The sequence below is a fragment of the Aethalodelphis obliquidens genome, unplaced genomic scaffold (genome assembly GCF_003676395.1).
Source record: "Aethalodelphis obliquidens isolate GAN/ISIS:26980383/991018 unplaced genomic scaffold, ASM367639v1 scaffold63, whole genome shotgun sequence".
Classification (NCBI taxonomy): domain Eukaryota; kingdom Metazoa; phylum Chordata; class Mammalia; order Artiodactyla; family Delphinidae; genus Aethalodelphis; species Aethalodelphis obliquidens.
Window position 1 is genome coordinate 10,269,867 of NW_020838007.1, and position 25,826 is coordinate 10,295,692.

General features: G+C 46.0%; 1 protein-coding gene and 1 long non-coding RNA gene across 2 annotated transcripts in view; one reads left to right on the top strand and one right to left on the bottom strand.

Annotated features, from left to right (window-relative positions):
• EMILIN2 (elastin microfibril interfacer 2) overlaps nt 1-12,380 on the bottom strand; it is a 51,263-nt gene extending 38,883 nt beyond the window's left edge. The window contains exons 1-2 of the mRNA XM_027088781.1: nt 12,065-12,380; nt 11,406-11,528 (exon numbers count right to left, since the gene is read on the bottom strand). Coding sequence (XP_026944582.1) covers nt 11,406-11,528; nt 12,065-12,198 — 257 coding nt within the window. The 5' untranslated portion in view covers nt 12,199-12,380. The remainder of the gene's footprint in view (nt 1-11,405; nt 11,529-12,064) is intronic.
• Nucleotides 10,822-21,367, top strand: LOC113610538 (uncharacterized). Its single transcript, XR_003429119.1, has 3 exons — nt 10,822-11,028; nt 14,446-14,630; nt 21,346-21,367. It is a non-coding gene; the product is annotated as an uncharacterized LOC113610538 (long non-coding RNA).
• The last annotated feature ends 4,459 nt before the right edge of the window (nt 21,368-25,826 follow it).

A 25,826-nucleotide genomic window follows, 5' to 3' on the forward strand; every position in this document is an offset into this window, starting at 1 on the left:
ACGAACAATCATTTCAAAGACTATACGTATGTCACAATTTCCATTTTAAAAACAGCCATGGGGCTTCCCTGGTGGCGCAGTGGTTGAGAGTCCGCCTGCTGATGCAGGGGACGCGGGTTCGTGCCCCGGTCCGGGAAGATCCCACATGCCGCGGAGCAGCTGGAACCTGTGAGCCATGGCCGCTGAACCTGCGCATCCAGAGCCTGTGCTCCGCAACGGGAGAGGCCACAACAGTGAGAGGCCCGCGTACCACAAAAGACAAAACAAAACAAAACACACAGCCACGGACAGTTGTTCAAACTTATGGTCTCCGGGCCTAAAACCTGAAAACCAAACTCAGCACATATAAGTCTTAACAACGGGAGGAAAAACAAGCTAAAACCTTTCTCTCCCAAGAATGAACGTTAATGCAAACTATGGGCTCTGGGTGATGATGTGTCAGTGTAGGTTCATCAGCGGTAAGAAATGCACTGCACTGGTGGGGATGTCGATAGTGTGGGAAGCTGTGCATGTGTGGGGACAGGGGTTTATGAGAAATCTCTTACCTTCCCCTTGGTTTGCTGTAAACCTTAAACTACTCCAAAAAAATATAGTCTTAATAAAAAAAATTCACATGCTTTCTCTTTCATCCATTCATTCAGTAAACAACCTACGGGTGCCCACCAGGACCACACTAGGGCTTTCCTTGGGCCACCAGTATCTACTATGGAAGAACCATACTTAGCTGCAGCCCATGTACTCCTATTATCCACAACAGTCACTGTTCTGGTGCCAACTCAGCCAAAGACCAGTTACATCAGACAGGACATATATAATTATTTTTACCATAAGGCAAAACTATGGGCTGCTTCTATAAGAATAGACCCAACTGCCCACATGCAGGATTAGAGTTGATTCCTGATCAACAAAGGTGGTGAATAATGAGGTCCTGATCGTTCTGTGGATAAAGGCAATACTGCCATAACCTCCAAACAACAGTCCATGAACGAATTCACCTTCTTTCACAAGGTAGGGTCCTTTTTACCCACACTGTTGACAATGGACTCACAGATGCTCAGAGACCCTAAATCTCAGCAGTGCTACTGCGCGTGAAGCACAGCGAAGTGGTCACCTGGCCGTTCCAGCTCAGTCACTGCTCAGCCCTCCACGGGCAGACCCACTTCTTCTGCTACCTCAGCACCGCCCACCGGGGACCCCGGCCAAGCTCCCGACAGGGCCCCTCCTGCTGTCCCCCAGACCCCTCCATCCTCTCCCCTCTCAAATTGCCAGATTAACATTCGGAAGCTCTGCTGGCGTCCCTGATCTCAAACCTGCCATGACTCCCCTTCGCCTAAACGATAAAGCCCGAACTCCCAACCCTGGGTTACGGCTTGAATTCTCTGTCACCCCCAGAATGTTGGAGTCCGAATCCCAGTACCTGGGAATGTGGCCTTATTTGGAGGTAGGGTCTTAGAGGGGTAAGCAAGTTACCATGAGAGCATCTGGGTGGGCCCTAGCCCTCATAAATAAGGGGAATGTGGACAGAGACATACAGGGAGACGGTGACCATCTACAAGCCAAGGGGAGAGGCCGGGAACAGAGGCCCCTGCACAGCCCGTCAGAGGGACCAGTCCTGCGGACACCGAGACTTACTCCTCCCTTCACCCCCTCCTCCAGGCCCTGGCTAACATCCTCTCTTGGCCTCTGCTGGCATCCTCTCCCATATGCATATATTTTCAACTAGAACCTGCCTTCAAAGCCCTGCTAGGATGTCACCACCTACAAACAAGTTCTCAGATTCCTCCTGGCTGGAAATAGTTTCCTCCACCTCTGAACATCCTCAGCTGTTTGTGCTTCTCTCATTGCAATTCTCTTGCCTACCTTTTACTTTGTAATTATTTCTGTTTATGTCTCATTTCACCTACTGGACATGAACTTCTGGAGGGCAAGAGAGAGGTCGGGTTCCTTGCTGTGTCCCCATGGGGCCTAGTCCTGGGCCAGACAGGGGCCGTGCCCAAAAATATTTGTTTAATGAAACCAAGGAACAAAGACTCTTCAAATAATAAGCCTACTTTAACCCTACTGAGCTGTGTGCCAATTCGAAATGGTGTATGCTAATTACACAGCCTCAATTCAACATTTCCCGGGGCGAAAATGTGCAATGTGTTTTTCTTACTCCATTATGTTTTATCCAGCGTTCTACATCTGTTACGTATTTACCATCTCAATGGGTCTTCGGAAAAATCAGAGCAGTAACCTTACTATCAGTATAAATGAGTTTCCACACTGTATTTCACCAGGAGTCCTCAGCTATAAAACAACTGTATACAAATGGGGGTGGACACATACAAAGGAATCCTACTGAACAATAAAAAGTAATCAGCTATCGTTCCATAGTACAACATGGATGTACCTTAACATAACCATGCTGAAGGAAAAAACCTAACGTGATACCACAGCGTGTTGACTCGACATAAATCTCTAGAAAAGGCAAACTCATCTGCAGTGATGGAAAACAGATCATCAGTTACCTGAGGAGGGAATGTGTGTGGGCAGCTGGAGGAAAGGATTACAGAGGGGTGTGAGGACATTCTTGGGGGTGATGGAGATTCTCCATATCCTGGTGTGATGTTGGTTTCACAGGTACAGACACATGTTAAATTATACAACTTTAAATATGTACAGTTCATGTAAATTATACCTCCATAAAGCTGTTTTTTATATATATATGTACATTTTGTATATAATATATGTATTTTATATATAAACATATATTTTATATATAACATACACCTTATATATATATATTTTTATGCATTCAGGTTCTTTAAAATCTCATCAGGGACTTCCCTGGTGGTACAGTGGTTAAGAATCCACCTGCCAATGCAGGAGACACAGGTTTGAGCCCTGGTCAGGGAAGATCCCACATGCTGCGGAGCAAGTAAGCCCACGCGCCACAGCTACTGAGCCTGCGCTCTAGAGCCAGTGAGCCACAACTACTGAGCCCATGTGCCACAACTACTGAAGCCCGCGTGCCTAGAGCCTGTGCTCCCAACAAGAGAAGCCACCGCAATGTGAAGCCTGCACGGCGCAACGAAGAGTAGCCCCCGCTCGCTGCAACCAGAGAAAAGCCTGTGCGCACAGCAACAAAGACCCAACGCAGCCAAAAATAAAATAAATTAAAAAAGAAAAAAATCTCATCAGAATTGCAAAAGCAAAGTGCTAGATAGTCTTGACTATCTGATTATATATCTCAGTGAAGAGAAAACCCAAACCAGCATTATTAAGTCTTTTTCAGAGTTTCAAAATGAGGATTTAACTAAAGTTTTGTTGTTTTTTTTTTTTTTTAATGTATCAGATTACTGTTCAGACACACAACCAATTGTTTTATCTACTGGGAACTCAGGCCTAATATTTATTTTTGTACTTTTGAAGGTATGGACCAGTGATTAAGGAAAATACAACAGAATTTTCCTTTTTACAGCCACCTTCAAATTGCCATTTTGTGTAAAATAACACAAAACGTCAAAGATGTAGATGAACATTTTAGACATATGACAAAGAGTGGCTCCTCACCAGGATGGCTATTTCCCACTGTCGATTCTGCTAAGGAGGGCTTAGAGGGCGCCGTGCAAATTGGTTCAGGAAACAAGCCATGAACTGTATTTCTGCCTTCCCTCCCTCCTGCACCGTCAGTGAGCAGGGAATCTGGGTTACATCTTGCTAGTTGTTTTCTGCAGTGATGCAACAGAACGACTCCCAGATACCTTGAGAGTGGCCAGAAGATGACGCAACATGTTGGGATGAGAACAGGCACATCGTTTATCATGACGGAGCCAGGGCCCTGACGCTGCACTGCAGTCCTGGAAAGCTGCTGCCCGAGCAGACAGCAGCTGGGGCATCTCCAAGGTGGGCCACCTGATGTATAAACCAGGCCTGAGCACCATCAGGGCCACGGCCGGCCTAGAGATTCTGTAATGTTCAAAATATCCAGAAAGGCTTGCGATGCCTCCCTGCGCAAGGCTGTCATCCCCCCAGCATGTGAGAGCTCTTGGGGTTGAAACCAACAAGAGCCAGAGAATCACTTTATTGGTGAAAAGATCTCTAGTGAAGGGCTGGATTGTGAAACTCGTCCCCGCCCCGAGCTCTGTTGCAATCACCACCACAGCTTTCGGGCTCCGCTTTCAAGATACACGGAAAAGCTTCAGTTAGCAGAACACAAGTGGCATTTTCACCACCATGGTTTAGAAAAAAAAAAAAAAAAAAAAATCTAGGTACTTCTCTCACGATCCTTTAACAGCATCTGGGCTGGGCAGATGCCGGGAAGCAGCTTTCAGCAAGAGGGAAATCTCTAGTACCTCGTAACGGGCCATGAGCAAATCTCAGACAAGATGATCTAGTAAAGCCCGCACATTCGAGTGACCCTAACCATCACAAATGTGGAGAAAGATGGGAGCACGACGGGAAAAGCTGAGAAGTCTCACGGCAAATTCCCTTTCGTCGGAAGGTCAGCTTGAGAAGACCTCATCTAAACTACCTGTCTCAAATTTCTTTGAACCAAATGCTCAGCAAAATACACTGTCCTGAAAGGCTGATGCTGCAAAGAATAATTTTTAGGCGTATTCCTTAATCTTCTAATATTTTTTTAGGTGGAAAAAAAAAAAAAAAGAAGCAGCTGGGTCCTGACACACCCAGAAAAGTTTGCTTCCACAGCATTTTCGAACCAGGAATTTGGTTCGTTTGAAACCTCCCTACTTTTTTTCGGCACCCATCACCACTTTAAAACAGGAAGGAAAGAAGAAAACGTATTGGTGAGCTTCGTTTTCAGCATTTCATTATTTTTTCCAGTGGGAACTGCTGTCATACTGAAAACTACTCTGTTCTTCTCTTGATCCTCGCAGGAAAATCGTTCGTCAGGCAAAGCCACGCTCACGTCGTTTTATCAAGTGGGTCATTGTTATTTTTAAGTCCAGAAAAGTGCTTCCTCAAGCACAGAAGCAGTTAATTCTGAGTAGTGAAACAGTCATGTAACCAACGATAAATCAGAACATTTGGGTGACAGTCTGAAAGTAATCTGAACACTGGCAGTCTGTCAGTTTTCGGTTTTAAAAAAAAGTATGTAAAACACTGGGTAACTGTCATACACAGTACCTGCCTCATTATTCACACTCAGTAAACATGAATAACATCTTAATGTTCCCAGCACAAGGAAGAGGAGTTTTTCCAAGAGCAAAGAGTTATAACAGCGTGCTCTTGGCTGGATGCAAGATGGCCTGGGCCTCAGCGAAGGCATCCCTGAACACCCAGCTGACCTGGCTCTACGGCCCCGCCATGGACACCCAAACACCTGCAGAACCAGGAACCAAGGTTCCCATGGCAACCAGAGCACTTATTTAAATCGACTGTAACCGCTTCCGTGCTTTCCCCAAAGACACTCTCCGAGTGGCTCTGCTTCCAAAACAACCTCTGGGTTTAACGTCACATTGAAAAGTCGATTTCAATCATTTCATTTTCTTAATTATTATCTTAGGTCACTGAATGTATTTATTTCATTCTTAAGCACCTCAGCCGTTCTCTAACTTGGCGGGAAAGTCAAAGTCTTCAAAGAGGAGACCACTCGAGAAGCAACAAATCCAAACAGTGAGAACACGGGGTGTTCGTTAGACATGGCTGGTGACAGCTCGGTCACCTCCCCCATAATGTAGAGATGAGGAAAACGCGCCTCAGAGAAGCTGAGTGACTAGCCTGAAGTCACACAGCTCAGCGGTGGTAGAGGTCGGGCCAGAAGCCGTATTTTCTATCTCCTCTTCCAGAACACATTGGCCACACCAGCCAGCCTCGAGGGACTACCTCAGGGGACACCTGCCCCCTGACCTTCCCCCGCCATCTCCCCTTTTCTCGCTGTCTCAGAACTTTAATTCAATGACCAAGTGCCAAAGTGGTGGAATCACGGATCGTTGGAGGAAGACCGGTTAATGGGAATAACATGAGGTTTCACAAAAACAAACTCTTTTCCTTAAGGCCATAACCGCTATGTGAATCCTATTCATTCTTCTCCAAGATAAGAAAGCTAGAAAGTATAGTCCATACGCATAAAGTTCTTTTTCTAAGACCTCAATCTCTGCCCTACCTAATCTCCTGGCTGAGCTTGTGATGAGAATAAAATAAAATAATGAACGTGAAAATGTTCTGGAAACACCAAAGGGCTCTACAAACACAGCATCTTATCTACTGGGACCCCAGGAGGAGGAAAAGAGGAAAGAAAGCAAAAGAGCAAAGCCACTTGAAAGGAAGGCCTGAGAAGCCCAGGGAGGCAGAAAAGGCTGGTAAGGACAGGGACCTGAAGAGGGGAAGGCAGCAGGGCCCTAAGCAGCTCTAGGCACCTCTGTGCAGGTACTCCTTCCCCAGGGCTTGATTTGGGGTCCCTCGGTACCAAGGAGCAAGCGCTCGTCACAGCCAACGAATCGCAAGACGTTGGCTAAAAAACAGAAAGAAGAGACACTCTCTCAAAGCTATACACACAAAAGGCACATTTGGAATCGAAAGGAATTCTCTTTCTAGAGACATAAAACACGTAGAATTGGCTCTAGAAGATGTAAGCCCTCATTCCCCCCCACCCCCCCAGTCTCAAGTGTTTTTCTCTTTTTAAGCTTTTCCTGGCTGAGATTGCTCCCTAATAGAAAACGTTTCTTCCAAATGAATGACCATCTGCTCCCCCTAGAATCGAAGGATTAGAGTAGTTTTGGAAACTCGGCACTCGGAACTCACACCTGCTGCAAATTCACAAATTCTCCCTCTGTGTTATCACAGCAGCAAAGGCTCCTTGAGTGGGCCTCACCCAGCTCCCCTGCCTGACTGATGAGATTTTTTTTTTTTTTAAGGGCTATTAGGAAAAATTTCACCAAGACTCTACACACCCAAGAAAGGGGATGGGGGCCGGGCTGGGTGGACGCTGATAAACCCCCGTGAGTTTGCAGTATCAGAGGGAAGTGAATACAGGGGAATAACCCTGCCTTACATCTGGGGTCCTCCGTGTTCTTACCAGCGAGGCAGCTGCTCTGCACACTGGACGCCCCCAAACGCCTCAAATACTAACAGCAGTCAGCTGGACCAAGCTGAGTGGGAGGGTCCAGGAAGGAGAAGAAAGACAGTGCTGTTTGCCACCAGCCGTGCACCCAAGCATGGCCAGCCCACGTGGAAGGGGGCTCTAAGGGAACTCAGGCCCTCCCCTCCCCCTCCCATCACACCAGGGCTGTCAGTGCCACAGTGTCACACATGGTCGCGCGCGCACACACACACCCCCTCGGGCCGCTCCTCAGAGGGTGTGGGTTTAGACAGCAAGGGGTGCGGGGGTATGGGGTGGGAAGAGCCTAAGGCTTAGAAATGACAGACCTGGATTTGGGGGTCCAGGCTCTGCTACTTCCTGACTACATGCCCTCCTGTAAAATTGGGATAATGCCCTGGGGTTGCTGTAAAGATGGAAGATAATGAACATAAAGGGGCTCATCACGTTACAAGGATGTGCTCTGGGGAGAGATTCTCACCAAGTCAGCCCTGGACACTGTATCAATCCTCCCAAGAACATCAACCTGCCCAATTCCCACCTCACAGGAAGAATTCTAAGTCGCCCACATCCCCATGTCTCCCAAAACGTGTCCCTAAAACCAGCCCATGACCAAGACTGACCCTCTCCATGCTCAGGTGCCACTACGGAGACCCCAGACTCGGACGTGGATCCCCAGGGACCATCCCAAGTGCTACCTGGTGGGTGTGTGTGGGGGGCAGTGTGACAGTGACAGTCTACCAAACGGGCGGAATTGCCAGAGGTTTTGTTTTTTTTTTTAACAATGAATCAGAAAAACTCTTCAATGCAATGAAATTTTAAAAGATTTATGCCTTCCTTAACATGGAAGTGTAAAGTGAAACAATGATCTCAGAGGGAGAAAAAATCCTTACATCCATCTTAAGAATTAGGAGTAAATGGTAAAGCACGACCCAACTTTATGCTACTTCAGAGTCTACAGCTGCTGCCCTTCCTCCTCAGCGGATAATTATCACCAGATAATTCCCCTTATCTCCTCTTCAGGTCCGATCAGCCACCCTTAGGAATTAGCTGAGGGAAGACAAAGCGGTGTCTGTTGACACAATCCTGTGCTTTGGGGATCCAGACCGCTCCCACATCTAGTGCGCAAGAGACACAGACCGACAGATAGAGCCCTCATTTTAAATTCCTAGTGACAGAAAAGTCTTCATAAGAATTAAGAATTCTCTGCACACAAGAATGGTATCACTACCTCACAAGCATCAGGACATGAGTTTTTTTTTTTTTGTTTTGTTTTTTTGCGGTATGCGGGCCTCTCACCTCTGTGGCCTCTCCCGTTGCGGAGCACAGGCTCCAGACGCGCAGGCTCAGCGGCCATGGCTCACGGGCCCAGCCGCTCCGCGGCATGTGGGATCTTCCTGGACCGGGGCATGAACCCGTGTCCCCTGCATCGGCAGGCGGACTCTCAACCACTGCACCACCAGGGAAGCCCAGGACACGAGCTTTGAATGGTTTTTCCGGAAGCATACTTTTACCTCCATCCCCCGGTGACAAGTTTCAAGGTGGTGGCTCAGCCGGGGGGCACAGGTGTGGCTTCCCCAATGTCTCAAGGTCCACCACTCCAGCCTCCCTAGTAGTATCCTTTAAACAACCAGCCTAACAACCCAAACAAAGAAAGCAAATCGGCCAGTGATTTCATAACATAAGAAACTGCACAGCATGGTGGACAGTGTGAAAAATGATGTGGTCCACTGTATCCTCACAAATGACCCCCGGGAAAGAGAGTAAAGCACATGGGCGTGAACACACATGCACATGCTTGCACACAGACCAACGATGCTCACTCACTTTTATATGGGAATTGCCTTCCGTGAAAGAAGGTGGAAATGTTCCTAGTAGTTGAGTAGTGTGCTAGTGACAGAAGGCACACACTCAAACACACACATATACACACTCTCTCTCTCTCTGTGTCTGTCTGTCTCTCTCTGTTGTTACAGGGACAGAGGCCGGTCCACAAAGGCCAGGTTTGGAGGCAGCTCAGCCACTTACCTGTCAGGCGACCACAGGAAAGTCAGGGAACTTCTTGCCTTGTTTATTCATTGGTAAAATGGGGACAGTGGTATTCATCTTGAAGGGATGTTGCAAGAATTAAACTAACATATGGAATGAACAGCCTTAACACAGTGCCTGACACACAGAAGGTTCTTTACGGCTTCAGGAAAGTGATTACTCAAAATGTCCACAAATCACACAGAAACCCTCTCTGCTCCCAGTTTCACAGCACGACACCCAAATTCACAGTCTGGAATCTAAGTCTCTCCATATATGCAAACGGAGCATCGTCTAAACCTTCCGGAAGCACACCCGTGCTAGGTCCCCACAGCCCATGGCGGCTGAGCGCCCAACGCCTCGCCGGGCTCAGAAGTTCTCCTCTTGTTGCAGGACTTCCCCATCGAACCCCTCGTTTCCCTGACGATTTCCCCTCAGTCTCAGAGCATATTCAGTCTCTCCCTTTGGCTTTTTCACTTTTGTCCTAAAACATGCCGAGTTTTCTAATTCTTCACCTGCTCAACTTCCTTTTTCCACCAAAACCTTTGCAACACATTTGATTCCTGGTAAAGGGGTTTCCTCACGACCCATGCCCTGAATCTCACCCAAGTTACAAGGCCTATACCCCCCGCTGACCTGAAGTTGCCTCCTTCTGCATAAGCAAATCTTCCTGCTGCCTAAAAGCCCGGGCCTTTCTGGTCCCCTCGGCCTTCCGGGCTTCTCCTCCCGGGGTCTCTAAGATGGATCTCCCTCCTCTGAAGTCTTGGCTTTGCTCTCTCTCCTCTCTTGGCTTCTCTTCCTCCGTTCTCTCCACCGCCCCTAAAAATTCAGCTCTGCTCCGACTCTGTGAAGTCCTCACGGGCTCCTACCTGCTTCTCCCAGACACTCGACTGTCACCAGCAGCTAAACTTCACTCCTCATTCAAGCATCTTGCCAGCCTCCACGCCTGCACGTCCCACACCCGGAAAGGATCCCGCAGTAACTCCAGGCTGAGTTTCCCAAGAACCTTCACTTCCACAGGTCTCAGGTTCTAAGGATCAAATAATGAAAACCTGACAACACCTGTGAATTGAGAGGCGTTACTCAGGCTCCTGGACTCATCAGAAACACCTGGGAAATTCCGTGTTAAATGCCCCTTAGAACCAGAGACACAGGCAGTGTGACAGCACTGTGCCCTCTGACAGGTTACACAACTCAATGTGACCAAGAGCAATTCAATTTCGACCTCATGCTCTGCCTACAGCAAGTGGGGAATCTCTTCTAAGTTTCTGCTTGTTTTGTTGGGAAGGGGGGTTGTTTGTTTTTCCTTTCAGTTCTCACCCCAGCCCATGTGCAATGATCCAGGGACCACTACCACCTCATGGGCCTGAAGGCTCATCTACTGCCTTCTGACATAAGGTTTCCTGCAGCACAAGTTCCAGTCTGTCCCTCTGCTTTGCCAAAGACAGATCCGCCTACTGGCTATTCTTTGCTGTAAAGACAACTGTGCTCTGAGACAATCAGTTTATTCTTAGGGGAAAACAATTAATTTCAACCGTCACATGTGTTCCCCAACAGCCACTGATTCACATCAGCTCATCCTCTGATATCTGGCTTACACAAAAACACAAAGACTTGCCAGATGACAACTGAATGAACGTGATGTATGTAACAAGATCTGTACTCTGTTGCTTCACTTCCTCTTTTTTTTTTAAGACAGTGAAACCTTTATAAGGAAGATTAATCCTTCCCTTGGTCTTTAAGGACCATTCTCTCCTGACAACCACTTAGCTGAATCCCCCAAACCTAACTTGAAAAAACAACAATCGCACACTTTCAAGCAAGTTGTTCCTGGGGACTTTAGAAATCTACAACACCTACAACCGAAGAGGTCAGTTTTATGGGGACATTTGGACAAAACTCGCCTGTTCACTGGCTAGAGCAAACCTCTAGAGCAAACCTCTCAGCTAATCCTACATGTAAGTTTTCAGCAGTATACATTTTGGAATCTTCTCTGTGCCCCAGAACACACAATATGGATCTAATTAGGCCCAGCTGCTTTACGTTAGTAATAAAATTGAAAGAAAAAGAGAGAGAGAAGTGGAGGTCGGTGGCTTTGTTCGTCCCCTCCTATGCCCGGAGATGGCCAGGCCGGTGCATCCCCAACGCTGACTCCAGGCAAAACACGCTCCTTAAATACCCCAGCGAGCCTGGTACCCTGCTCAGCGCTGAAACTTTTCAGCTGCTGAGTTTTCACCCGCTGGAAGAGATTTACTGAGCGGCTGGAGCCCAGCGCCCTGACCCCACCCCCGCGGCCCCGGCGCGCCCCGCCCGCCCCTCGGCTCCCGGGACTTACACGAGCGCGGACGGACAGGGCATCTGGTTCCAGGCACAGTTGTACTGAGCCTGAATAAAACTCTCACTTCCTTCCAGCACCGAGCAGCTCACGTTCTTGTTCACGATGTAGGCGCACCAGTTCCTGGGGTGGAGAGAGAGGGAGAAGGGCACGGTATAAACCGGGAGAACAATGAGGCTGGGGGAGACGGGACGAGCCGACCCGGCGGCTGACCGCGCGGGGCTCGGGGAGCTCGTCGTCCTCGCGGAGGCGGGAGCACGACCAGCAGATATTCGGACGGTGCGCGGGTGCGCCTTTGGAGAGAGTGCACCTTTATCCCACAAAAGACAGACGGGAAGAGCCCCCACGGCCCCAGGGGCCCCAGTAATTCCCGGGGGGAGTTTCCTGATCGCCCTGCTCTGCGGGACACTCCCTGCGCCCCACGGCCCCGGAGGCAGCACTGCTGGAGGCTAGGGCGAGGTTGCCCGGGACGCCCCGCGCCGGCCACGGAGCGCGCGGCCACCGCGGAAGAGGCGCCGCCCCGGCAGCCCGAGGGGGAACCCCGGCTGCAGCTCCTCGCCTCGGCAGGGCAGCTTCGGGGCCGGCGGCCGGTCGGGGAAGGGCAGGCGGGGGCCCACGGCTGTGGGCCGTCCTGGGGCAAGGAGAGGCCGCGCACTTACTTGTTCCTGGCGCTGGGCCGCGCGGGGTGCCTGGGCTGAGGGTCGGCGTGGCACAGCCCTGCGCCGCCCAGGGCCAGCAGCGCCAGAGCCCAGAGCCAGGGCGCGCGGGGCCGGGGCCGTGTCCGCTGCCACATTCTGTGCGCGGCGGGCGCGACCAGCCGGCCGGATCCGGAGCGCGGGTCGGGCGAGCGCCGGGAGGTTGCGGGCTGCCCGGGCGCGGCCGAAGGCAGGAGGCTCGGGCGCTGCGCGGCGCCCCCACCCGCGCTCCGCGGCCGCCCCCTGCGGCTTCTCGCTCCCACTTCTCCTTTTCCGCCCCGTGCTCCCGCGCTTCTCCCCCTCAGTGACGCACAGGTCCCCCCGGGTGCCGCCCTCTTTATTTCACTTCCCTCTCCGGAACGTGACTCTCGCTCCACCACGTCTGTCTCCAGTCCTCTTGCTTCTCGGCAGGGGGTTGTGGGGCGTGAAAGGGCTGTAGGGTTTGGGAGAAGGGTCTCTGTTACAGAATTTCCAATTACTCATTCCTTTGGTCTCATCCCAGGAGCGGGGCAACTCCGCCTCCCACCTTCCAGCAGGCGCGCCCGGCCCCTCGGGAAGGGCCGCCGTCAGCGAGTCTGGCGGTCCACACGTCGGGCCTGGGTGCCGGCTTCCCAGGGCGAAGGAGGAACATCTTTATCAGTCCTTTATCGGATTCCGATTTCCTCCTCTGGCAAGACGCGGCCATTCCTCCGCATTTGAACTTGAGAGTTTAGGGGAAATGAACGCGGGTCCCCTTCTCTTTCTTTCCCTTACGCATCCATTAAATAGTTTCTAAGTCAACGTGCGGGGCAGCAGGGGACACTGGAAGCGACAGCCCCACAACTTCCCAGCAGATTCTGAAGCACAGCATCCGGCTCTAGTATACAGATCATCTCTCGCAGCCTCTGCTTCTGATGTCCTATTCTGAACTTTCTTTTTCTATCAATATTAAAGACATTTACCCCACAACAATCGCCTTTGCTTCTAGACAGTTCAGACACTGCTAGACATTTGTCGTTTCACTTGCTTGCATATTTTCTGCCTTTTTTGGGGGGCAGTTTTCAATCCTGTTATTTAATATGATTATATAATGAGCCATAATTATAATTTACCATAGATCTTAAATTTTCCTTTAAAAATACTACTTAATGGCTGTATAATATTCCATTTTATTTCTGCCTATTTTTGAGTTACACTAATCTCTACCAATTTCTTTTGGGGATGAAGCAACTCTGCAGAAGCATGTTACATAAAATCCCCACTGGAGTGTTGTGTTCTTGGGGTGAGGAGAGAACTAAATATTGATATTTGAGTTAACTTACTGCATCTAATGAACCAGAGTGGGGTTATGTGTAGACTGCATAGATTAACTGCAATATCTGTGAGTTGACGGGACATTGTTGGCTGTGAATTGTGATGTGGACCATAATAACACTCTGCTATGTTCCCTACTGTAACTAGATGAAACTAGTGGTCCATTTTACTTGATATGCTTTGATGATGTTGTAGGGCCTTTTGATTTGCAAATAGAAGAAAATTCCCTAAGTAGAAACTTCACAAGAGCGAAGCAGAAAAATATACCACGTAAGGACCTAGTCTGTCCATGAACTCTCTAAGTGGAAGATCACGCAAATAATGGACTGATGTCATCCCAGCCTTTGAAAGAGCCACCCTGAGGGGGAAGGAACAGAAAGGGATAAAAAGCTGTCTTGCATAACCCTATGTCTGTCTTTCTGCGTGGCTTCCCTATCCTTCCCATCCTAACACCATTTTTGTCCATGAAGTGTCTTAGGGAAGAAGCAGAGCACAGAAATGAAGGAGAGGGACAGAAGGGGAAAAATGGAGGAAACACACAAGTTGTGTATGTCTACAGCTGACAGCTAACAAACCACAACTTCTCTTAAATACTGGTAATTCTCAAACTTGAGAGTGGGTCAGACTGATCAAATCACATCTAGTTTTTTCATTGACTCAAAGTTATACCGGGAAGCTGTCTTCCAGTCCAAGAGTTGGAGGACCAACTTTTTATTGAGATGACCACGACACCAAATTTAATCAGCTATAAATGGCATTTATCAGTAAATAAATGTTATTCTGAGAATCTGTTACGTGTGAGGCACCTTGCAAAAATAGTAAGTCATGGGTGAGTGAACACGGACGGGGGGCTGTGTTTACAGAGCTCCCAGGCCTTCCTGTGCAACGAACCATGTGACGTTTCTGATGTGCAGTCAGATAAGTTAGACAATATTTGTCCCATGCATCTCTCTAGACACATCTCCACGGGTACCCACTGTGGGGCTGCTCTGGGAAGATGGAAGACTTGAGGCCAAGATCTCAAAAGACCCTTTTCTTTTTTTCTTCTCTAGCCAGAGGAAGGGACCCTTCAGACTCAGGAAACAGAGAGACTTCCAGAAGCAGCAAAGCAGGAGAGGCTTCCTGGGGAGAGGGTGGAAGCACCTCAAGAAACAGTCTAACTGGGCAGATCATCTGGTCCCCGTCATAAGCAACAGAGTGGAAATGATGGGCAGAATGCTGCACGTGTGCATTCTTTGTAAGCCGCCAACTTCCTCAGATAAGCACTTGAAAGCTGTCAGTTTCCTGTAACAATCCAAAGTAATTTCTTTCTCTTTTAAAACAAACATGCCCCATAGTGACTTATATTCTTGATTGTGTCACCAACTTACAGAACCGAACTTGGGTCTGCTCTCCCCATGAGCAGCAAAGCCAATCTACTGATACCGGGTTGTGGTGAAGGAAAGTACAGCATTTATTGCAGGGCACCAAGCAAGGAAAACAGGCAGCTCATGCTCAAAAGACTCGAACTCCCCTTTGGCTTTCAGGGAAGGGTTTTAAAGGCAACATCTGGGGTGAGGGTCGCAGGATGTGTGATCAGCTCGTGGACTTTCTTTTGATTGGCTGGTGGGGAGGTAACAGAGTGATGTGGCAGGACCCTTAAGCATCAGTCCTCTGGTTCCACGTGCTTATGGTCAGCATCCTCCACCTGGGTGGGGGGGGGTGTCTTAGTTCCTGCAGAACAACTCAAAAATATGCGTCAGATTGTTGTGTACATCCCTTGAGGAGGAACTAGGACTCTGTTTTATTGCTCAACTGTTGTTTAAGCTACCATTACTTTTCTTGCTTGACTGCTTTTCCTTTGTTTCTGCATTCCCTCACTTCTCTAATTAGTAACTGCTTGAGTCTGCTCTTTGGAACGCAGGCAAGGCCTGAGAGACTAAAGCCTTTTTCTCTACAAAGAAGAAACAGGGAACACAGAGGGGCTTTTGTACCCAGGGAGGAATCACAGGGTCCTGCTAGGTTACAATCTCCACTTCTTTTTTTTTTTCTCTTTTTTTTTTTTTTTTTTGCGGTACGCAGGCCTCTCACTGTTGTGGCCTCTCCCGTTGTGGAGCACAGGCTCCAGAGCACAGGCTCAGCGGCCATGGCTCACGGGCCCAGCCGCTCCGCGGCATGTGGGATCTTCCCGGACCGGGGCACGAACTCATGTCCCCTGCATCGGCAGGCGGACTCTCAACCACTGTGCCACCAGGGAAGCCCCTTTTTTTCTTTTTTTTTAAATAAATTTATTTATTTTATTTATTTATTTTTGGCTGTGTTGGGTCTTCGTTGCTGGGCACGGGCTTTCTCTAGTTGTGGCGAGTGGGGGCTACTCTCCGTTGAGGTGCATGGGCTTCTCATTGAGGTGGCTTCTCTTGTTGCAGAGCACAGGCTCTAGGCACGCAGGCTTCAGTGGTTGTGGCACATGGGATCAGTAGTTCTGGCTCGCGGGCTCTAGAGCGCAGGCTCAGTAGTTGTGGCGCATGGGCTTAGTTGCTCCGCGGCATGTGGGATCTTCCCGGACCAGGGCTCGAACCTGTGTCCCCTGCATTGGCAGGCGGATTCTTAACCACTGCGCCACCAAGGAAGCCCTCCACTTTTCTTGATATGCCTCAGTCCTGAGGGGAACAGGGGCTGGACAAGAAAGGGAATAAGGTTTTGTTTATTTATTTTTGGCTGCACGCGGGCTTTCTCTAGTTGCGGTGAGCGGGGGCTACTCTTCGTTGCGGTGCGCGGGTTTCTCATTGCAGTGGCTTCTCTTGTTGCGGAGCACGGGCTCTAGGCACGCAGGCTTCAGTAGTTGTGGCACACGGGCTCAGTAGTTGTGGTTCGCAGGCTCTAGAGTGCAGGCTTAGTAGTTGTGGTGCATGGGCTTAGTTGCTCCGTGGCATGTGGGATCCTCCCGGATCAGAGCTCGAACCTGTGTCCCCTGCATTGGCAGGTGGATTCCTAACCACTGCACCACCAGGGAAGTCGCAAGAAAGGGAATAAGATTTCGGATAGAGAGGATAATCATAAACTCAGTAGGGGAATTCGGATTTAGGGGGACTCAGTCCCATTAACTAAAGCAAAAATGCAAAGTAGAACTATTTCATAAAATCCATTCCTTCACTATTGGTCATGATAAAAGAGCTCATCAGGCTCTGTACTTGGGGGGTACTTCTCGTGAAGCAGTGAGCCTGCTGGACCCCTACCACACCCAGACTCCCTTCAGTTGCCTGGAGGAGGAGAGTGGGTGACCATTACAGAGGCAGCAGGCGGGTTCATTGCCTCCACCCCACCACCAGTCATCTGGGCACAAGACATTTGATCAAGATGAACTGATCTGCATCTAGGATGTGGTCAAGAGTCATATGACTTGGCCTGGGTGTCCCAACCTACTCATTCCTCATCTTTTGTTTTCTAGAACTCAAAAAAAGTCTCCCCTGATTTCTAGCTGTAATTTTAGGTGTCTTAACTTCTTTGTGCTGTTTACTAATGATGAAAAACGGAAGTCCTTGAAGATAAGATATCTTGCATAAATTTTGATTGCAAAGCATTTCTAACATAATACACCCTCAGAAAATGTCTTACACATTCTTAAGTTAGTGATCTTTGTTTATTTGTTTTTGTTTTTTTAAGTGCGGTTGGGTAGGGAAGGAGAGACAGAAATGCCTCCAAGGAAAATGAACTGGCTGCACCAGGTAGCTTGGTCTCTGCTTTGGAACGCCAAGATTTGGTTGATACAATTTTGTGTAGCTCCATTCGCCATAGGCACAGCATTTGACAAGGCACCTTTGGAAAGAAGTCAGTGAGTCCCCAGACTTCAAAATTTACAAACAAGGGCTACTTTCCCATCTTGTCAAAGGCTTTGCTCAAATAGACCCAAACTGAACAAAGAACAGTCGCTCTCTTCATTTTTTCCTAACTGTATATTTGCAAATATCCCATCAGCTATACAGAGCTAAAGATTCAAAGTCTCTTTATCTTCTGAACCCAAGACTGATCTTATTTATCAATTGATTGATTTAATAGCATTGTGAAAGATGATGGCCATTATGTTAATCATCTTTCATGAGAGATGCCAGGAGCATACCTCCCTTTATGGGTCAGGGGTGTGTGCCTTAATACATGCTAAACTATCATCTGAGACCTTCAAAACTGCGAAAAGTTGAAATTATGCCTGAAATCACACATGAAAAAAAATGTTTAGGAGCTCATGCAATGGACTTAGCATACTGTTCAAAACTGGGTACCCTCACCTCCTGAGCAGAACGACGGGGACAAATCAAAAGCCTCCCAATCCTCCATTTCCTCTTCTGGAAAGGGGATGTCTCATGTAGCTGTTGGGAGGGTGCATTGTGTTACCACAGGTACACTGTTTAGCACAGTGCCTGGCACAGGGTAAGTGGAGGATAAATTTTCACAACTGTTATTGTTACCACTTTGGTACTGCAAAAAATTTGCAGTCAGGTCCAGGAGCTTTGTCATCTTTTTGTTGTGTCCACTGATGTGGGAAGCTGACCATCTGCTGCAGTTCTTCTTTCCAAATAAGAAATATATATCAAGAGAGCACGTGCACAACTCAATCAGAATGACTCTAAGTGTGGTCGTCGGGAACAGAACACTGGGTTCTTGACTTCTAGCTCAGTTTTCTTTCTACTGCTCTCCAAGAGAAAACGTATAGCTCAGCTGATTGTTTAGGAGATTTCATCCTCTACATTGCAAAGGAATTTATTTTAGGACAATTCAATGAAATCTTTGGGAGGATTAATAACTCTACAAAAATAAACTCAGATCATCAGGCAATTCGATAATAAGTTTCTTCTTCTTCCTCAAACAGATGAAACTAGTAACTAATTCCATTTCCTTTAATTTTTTTCAGATGTTGCTTAGATCTAAAAATGCTTCCTATAGCTAACTGTGGGCCATATACTGCATTTGAGAATTCAGTGCTGTCACACTGATGGTGTGGTTTTGAACACATTTTTTTCTTCATAAGAAATATGGCAAAAATAGGCTCTTAGAATTTTGTTTGTTTCCAAGAGAATTATAATAGCTTAGGCAATAATGCTTTCATATATATGAGTCACATCAAACTATGTTGTATAGTTCATGATTTATTTATGGAATGAGAGTCAATTGTTCTGGAAACAACAGAGTATTTTAAATAGGCAGAATGTGTTTGATGATTGTAAAATAAATTGTTAAAGTTTAGGACAATCTTGGTCCATACTCATTAGAATAGTATTCATGAGCAAATGAACTCTTTCTAGTATTTCAGGTTGTGCAGTTCTAAACCATGTTTCAAGTATTTAAGTATAGTCAGCTCTCATTATTTGGTGTCGTATGTTCTATTAAGTTGCTGCAAACACTGAATTCATGAATACTGAACAATTGCTTGCAGAGGAAATACAGGAGTAAGAAGCCTCTGGTCAAAATGTTTTTGTCAACCAATCAATACATAACCTTCTTTTCTGTGTGTTTCTATTTAAAGACACCTTGTTTGATATTTATTATTGATTCATTGACAGTGAACTCACAGCCAACCCCACTATAACTTGTGCCTGAACTAAGCTTATCTCAAACACATGTTTTCTCCATAAGGCACATCACAGCCTTCTTGCGCTAAGGAACACAAGACAGCGCTTCAGCACTGCGCTTGGGGGCCATTTTAAACAACGAAATCACCAAAAAAAAGCACAAAAATGCAAAAAGCATAGAATTCAATTTTCCATGAAAAGGACACTTCTTTACAGTATGAGACCTAAAACAAGAAGGCAGAGCACTGCCTTGCTAGACCTCAGCTGGAAATGTGCACAGTTGGGCAAGTCAACATTTTTGCCACTCTGCTCAGGTCCACCGATGGCCACGAAAGTGCTCTAAGTATTGCTTTCGTAGTTAAAAATAAATTCCGTGAAGAGGCAACTTCACAAAATATAGAATCTGTGAATAATAAAGATTGACTGTATTTCAACTTAAGTCTGGGAACAGTAAGAAAATATTACATCTAGGAGGAAAAGGCAAAGTTCTTGGAATTTTGTGGCCATCAAAAGATTTGTTTCATCAGTAAGCATATTGAGGAAGTTCTGCGTATGGAACACTGCCAGGCAATATGTGAGCCAGAGAAAAAAAGATTTAGTTCTTTACCATCTTAATTGGCTGGAAAGCAAAACACACATGTATGAAATGACCTAACACATACAAAGTTACATTCAGTAAATAAAATATTGCATAGTAAAAACAGTGTACCTAGGTTATGATAAAGAAACAGAGCCTGAGGCAATCAGAAAAGTTCAGTATTAATTAGGAAAGACCGTGGAGAAGTGTGGGTTTGAGTTGAGTATTTCATTTTTTGTTTTGTTTTGCTTTGCTTTAAATCAGCTATAATATCAAAACCGAATGTGATTTGCAAGAGAGGAAGGAGCAATTAATGTGACCTTGTACACTGTATGTGTTTAGTAAATAAAGACATGGGCCAGCTTGTAGATTAGCTAAGCCAAAGTGTGTGGCCTTAGAAGTAGCCAGGAGGTTGCAGCAACATGAATGGACCTAGAGAGTATCAAACTAAGTGAAGTCAGTCAGACAGAGAAAGACAAATATATCACTTATATGTGGAATGTAAAAAAAAAAAAATGATACAAATGAATTTACTTGCAAAACAGAAACAGACTCACAGAGATAGAAAACAAACTTATGGTTACCAAAGGGGAAAGGGAGGAGAGGGATAAACTGGGAAATTGGGATTAACAGATACACACTATTATACATAAAATAGATAAACAAGGACCTACTGTAGAGCACAGGGAACCATATTCAATATCTTATAATAACTATAATGGAGAAGAATCTGAAAAAGAATATATATTTTTTATTTATATATATGTATAACTAAATCACTTTGCTGTACACTTGAAGCATTGTAAATCAACTATATTTCAATTTAAACAATTTAATTAAGTTAAAAGAAAAAGTAGCCAGGAGATAGGTGAGGTGGGGAGGCCAGTTGGGATTGAGGGGTAATGAACACGAGGAAAGGGTGAGGATGTGTCACTGTTAAAAAGTACAATATAGGTTGGTAGAAAAAACAAACAAACCTCTAGTTCTTTTTTCCCCTCATCTAAAGAGAGGTAGGGTGACCAGATGTCCCTGATTTGCCCAAGCCAGTCCCAGGGTACTCCTGTTGTGGATCAGTTGACACTGTTAATTATCCTTAGTGTCTCCTTTCATCTTCCAAAGTGCCTGGGTTTGGACAATAAATTATATGGTCACTCTAAGGACCTAAAATGAACTGAAAATCACAACTCTTTTAACACCAATATAGTGTTTATAAAAACTGAATGAAACATTAGTAAATATCAATGCAAATGACAAAATCAGAAAATAGGAATGAATTGGACTGCTGTAAGTCATAATTTTACTCAGGGCAAGTGCTTCTGTTCTGTTATTGCCTCATGCAGTTTATTTATTTATTTATTTATTGGCTGCGTTTGGTCTTCGTTGCTGTGCCTGGGCTTTCTCTAGTTGTGGCGAGCAGGGGCTACTCTTCATGGCGGTGTGCGGACTTCTCATTGTGGTGGCTTCTCTTTGTTGCGGGGCACAGGCTCAAGGCACGCGGGCTTCAGTAGTTGTGGCTCGCGGGCTCTAGAGAGCAGGCTCTGTAGTTGTGGCGCATGGGCTTAGTTGCTCCGCGGCACGTAGGATCTTCCTGGGCCAGGGCTCAAACCCGTGTCCTCTGCATTGGCAGGTGGAATCTTAACCACTGCGCCACCAGGGAAGTCCCTGCCTCATGCATTTTGGTGACGTATTATATTTTAGAAAGTTGATTAGGCACTGGAGACTTGGTTTGTTTAGTTGGTTGTTGATGAAGCTGATTATTTTTTATTTATTTATTTATTTATATTTTTTTGCGGTACGCAGGCCTCTCACTGTTGTGGCCTCTCCCGTTGCAGAGCACAGGCTCCGGACACGCAGTCTCAGCGGCCATGGCTCACGGGCCCAGCCGCTCCGCGGCACGTGGGATCTTCCCGGACCAGGACACGAACCCGTGTCCCCTGCATCGGCAGGTGGACTCTCAACCACTGTGCCACCAGGGAAGCCCATGAAGCTGGTTATTTGCATGAACTTTCCTTGGCTCTGTCTTCTCAGACGTAATCATTTTAAACGTCATCCCCAAGAGCTACGGAAGAAGAACACAGTGCCGTGGCTACATTCTGCTTAAATGCTCCGGCCCAGCCACAGCTCCTTTAAATAGTGCAGAGCAGGGAAGACCCTACTCAACAGCGGCTCACAATCTAAACCCGCTAACATCTTTGAACACTTATTGGTTGAAGAGACTAAAACAACATAAATAATCAGCCATGAGCAGATAAAAGTTGCTAATGTCTTTTGACTAACGGTAACTACAATGTGAGACCAGAGTTTCACATTCAGAGAATGTTGAGGGGTCAAGGAAGAAAACTGCCTTCGTTTTTTATTGCATTCTCACATGTTTTTCCCCATCTTTTAAAAATATCAAAACAAACTACGGGACTTCCCTGCTGGTCCAGTGGTTAAGACTCCGCGCTCCCAATACAGGGAGCCTGGGTTTGATCCCTGGTCGGGGAACTAGATCCGGCATGCCGCAAATAAAGATCCCGCACTCTGCAACAAGATCCTGCATGCAGCAACAAAGACCCCGCATGCCGTAACTAAGAGCCGGCGCAGCCAAACAAACAAATAATAACATCTAATTAAAAAAACAAAACTTTCTTCTCTGAGTATTCTGAGGTTATGCTTTCCAAAGCGCTGTTGGGGGCAAAGTGGTGTCAGGATTCCTGGGAGAAATAGGAAGGACATTAGAAAACGGGCACCAGAATTCAGTTCCTATGTTTTTCAACCCTGAAAGAATCTTCACGTTCCTGCTGGGGATTCCAATTTCATAAAGGTTTTTAAAAAATAAATATTTGTAGATTGTGGTTTTCTAATGTAAATTTTATCAAAGGATAGCATTCTTGCCAACAAGTGCATAAAATGTGATAAGCTCACTGAATTTTTCACAAAGCGAAGGCAGCCGTGTGAGCAGCACCCAGATCCTGAAGCAAAACATGCCTTCAGGGCCCCTCACAGTCCCTGCAATCATTAACCCTCCCTTCCCCACAGTCACATCAATTCTGACCTCCAACACCATCACTTAAAGATTTGTTGAAGAAAAACTATTGATTTGTCTTATTTTGTCCATAATAACTGGCACAGTGCTTGGCACATAATACTTGTTTAATAACTTGTTTAATACTTGTTGAATGAGTGAAAGAAAGCAAACGGGTGTCTAACTTTTACAAGACAGTGGATCAAATTAACATACATAATATACTAGGGGGAAAGGGGCATTACACTGGGTGAGAACTGGGATCTGGGGATGCTAACTTGGACAAAAGTTGAAAACTCAAACTTCGAACAGAAGAGTACATTTTAGTTTTATCTTTTAACAAATGTAAACAATTTGAATAAATCTAATCCTCTGCAATTTTCCTTGGGCTTTAATCAACTCCGCTCACATCACATCCACTGTAACTGGTGAGGCCAACCTCCAGAGATCTTGTTTCTCTTTCTCATTTGTAAATGGACCCATGCAGCCAAGAAATGACTATTTTCAGCCCTTCTCCACCCCACTCTGAGGCCCAGTCAGTCAGAAAACAAAATAAGAGTCACCCTCTTCCTCAGCCAAAGCATGTGATCTCTGGCCAGAGCCCTTCCCGCCCTAATGAATGAGGTAATGAGGGGCCAAATAAGGTTTCATATGTATGTCGCCTCAGAATTACAGTTTATCTTCACTGTGCTTTTAAAAAGCTGGAATTAAGAACCTAGCGCTGCCAAATCACAGCTTAGAGAGATCTGTCAACTCTAGAGATAACAAATAAAAGGAAAACCCATTTCAAGCTTTGAACTGCTGCTCCTAGATGATTCCCAGGGAAACACAAATAAATTGTCTTCAGAGGACAGATTCATTATGAAAAACCTCATTAAGTTGGGGTTTTAAATATTTCTTTAAGATACTTCCAACCTTTAAAGGAAGCAAGTCTGGAAATGGAAACTATTTTGCTTAGAGGATGAAACCCTCCAATTTACACCACCCCCCCGCCCCCGAAACATGTCATGCTTTATCATAGATGAACCTTCAAAGGCAAGGTGCAGAGATAAAGGCCAGACTGGAGAAACACACAAATCCACCAAATCCATTTAGTCTACATTAAAACTAGCCTTCAAAAACAGGAGTGTTTGATCCAGAAACAAATCTAATTTGCCTGAGGAGGAAGAGCAGGTCTTTTCCCTTTTTTACTTTTTTTCTAGTTATGTTTGATTGGAGGCCCGTAAGCAAGTATAATCTTTGCATAAACTGTTCTCTGTGTGGAATTTTCTGCACGCCTGGAGAACTTCACCTATGAGACCCTGGCAGTCATTCGTTCTCTGAAGCTTTCCAGGTGCCTCCAAGCCCTCTCACATGTTGCAACATATAACTGATAAAGAATTGATAGAGGAATTGATTTAACAAATGAACAAATCAACAAGAAAAAGAATCCAGGGACTTCCCTGGTGGCGCAATGGTTGAGAATCCGCCTGCAACTGCAGGGGACACAGGTTCGAGCCCTGGTCTGGGAAGATCCCACGTGCCGTGAAGCAACTAAGCCCGTGCGCCACAACTACTGAGCCTGCAGTCTAGAGCCCGCGAGCCACAACTACTGAAGCCTGTGCACCTAAGAGCCCGAGATTTGCAACAAGAGAAGCCACCGCAATGAGAAGCCCATGCACCACAAGGAAAAGTAGCCCCCACTCACGGCATCTAGAGAAAGTCCACGCGCAGCAATGAAGACCCAACAACGAAGACCCAATGCAGCCAAAAATAAATAAATGAATTTTTAAAAATAATAAATAAGTTCCCTCTGAGGAAGTGACATTTAAAAAAAAAAAAAGAAAAAGAATCCAATAGAAAAATGGGCAATCTGCCCTTCACAGAAGAGGAAACGCAAACGGCCAATGAAAAATATGTTCAGCCTCATTAATAATCATGGACGTGCAGAGTAATACCTAAGTAATTAATTAATATCTAATGCAAATAGATACCACTATGTACTACCAGATTAAAATTTAAAAGCCTGACAATACCAAGTGCTAGTGTGAATGAGGAGAGAAACTCTCCCTCACTGCTAATGGGAGTGTAAGCTGGTACAACTGCTTTGGAAAACAGTTCTGGCGCTTCCCTTGTAGCGCAGTGGTTAAGAATCCTCCTGCCAATGCAGGGGACATGGGTTCGAGCCCCGGTCTGGGATGATGCCACATGCTGCGGAGCAGCTAAGCCCGTGCACCACAACTGCTGAGCCTGCACTCTACAGCCTGTGAGCCACAACTACTGAAGCCCACATGCCACAGCTACTGAAGCCTGCGCGTCTAGAGGCCGTGCTCCGCAACAAGAAAAGCCACCGCAATGAGAAGCCTGAGCACACAATGAAGAGTAGCCCCCGCTTGCCGCAACTAGAGAAAGTCCATGCGCAGCAACAAAGACCCAATGCAGCCAAAAATCAATCAACCAATCAATTAAAAAAAAAAACAGTTCTGCACTACTTTTTACATTTGAACAGTCACGTACCCTAAAAGCCATCAACTGCACCCCTAGATGCATAACCTAGAGATGGATGAAAAAATTGGGGCTGCCAAGGGGAGAGCCTCAACACTATTCTTTTCATCTCAACAAGCCCAGAGTAAGCAGCAAACCCTATGCCATAGTGATGGTTCTATCTCTGTGCACAATTACTATTGTTCTTTTCAATGAATTAAAACAGTTTCACAGAGTTGTGATTAGAAATAATGGAATATGTTTAGCCCAGTTTCTAGGAATTTGTCTATTTCATCTAGGTTATCCAACTTTTTGGCATACTTTTTGGTTCATAGCAGTCTCTTATAACCCCTTTTATTTCTCTAGAATCATTAGTAAAGTCCTCACTTTCATTTCTGATATTAGTAATTTGTGTCTTTCTGTTTTCTGTAGTCCATCTAGCTAAAGATTGTCAATTTTGAACCAATTTTTGATATTAATTTTCTCTTTTTTTATACTCTATTTTACTTATCTCTACTCTGGTCGTTATCATTTCCTTCCTTCTACTAGCTTTGGGTTTCATTTGTTCTTTTTCTAGATCTTCAAGTTGTAAAGCAAGAGTGTTGATTTCAATCTTCTTATTTTTTAATATGAGCATTTATAGCTATAAATTTCCCACCTCAGCAGTGCTTTCATTGTGTTCCATGTTTTGGAATATTATGTTTTCATTTTCATTAGTCTCTAAGTATTTTCTGATTTCCCTTGTGATTTTTTCCTTGATTCATTGGTTGTTTAAAAATGTGTTGTTCAATTTACACAAATTTATGAATTTTTAGTCTTCTATTTCATTTATTTTTAAAATTG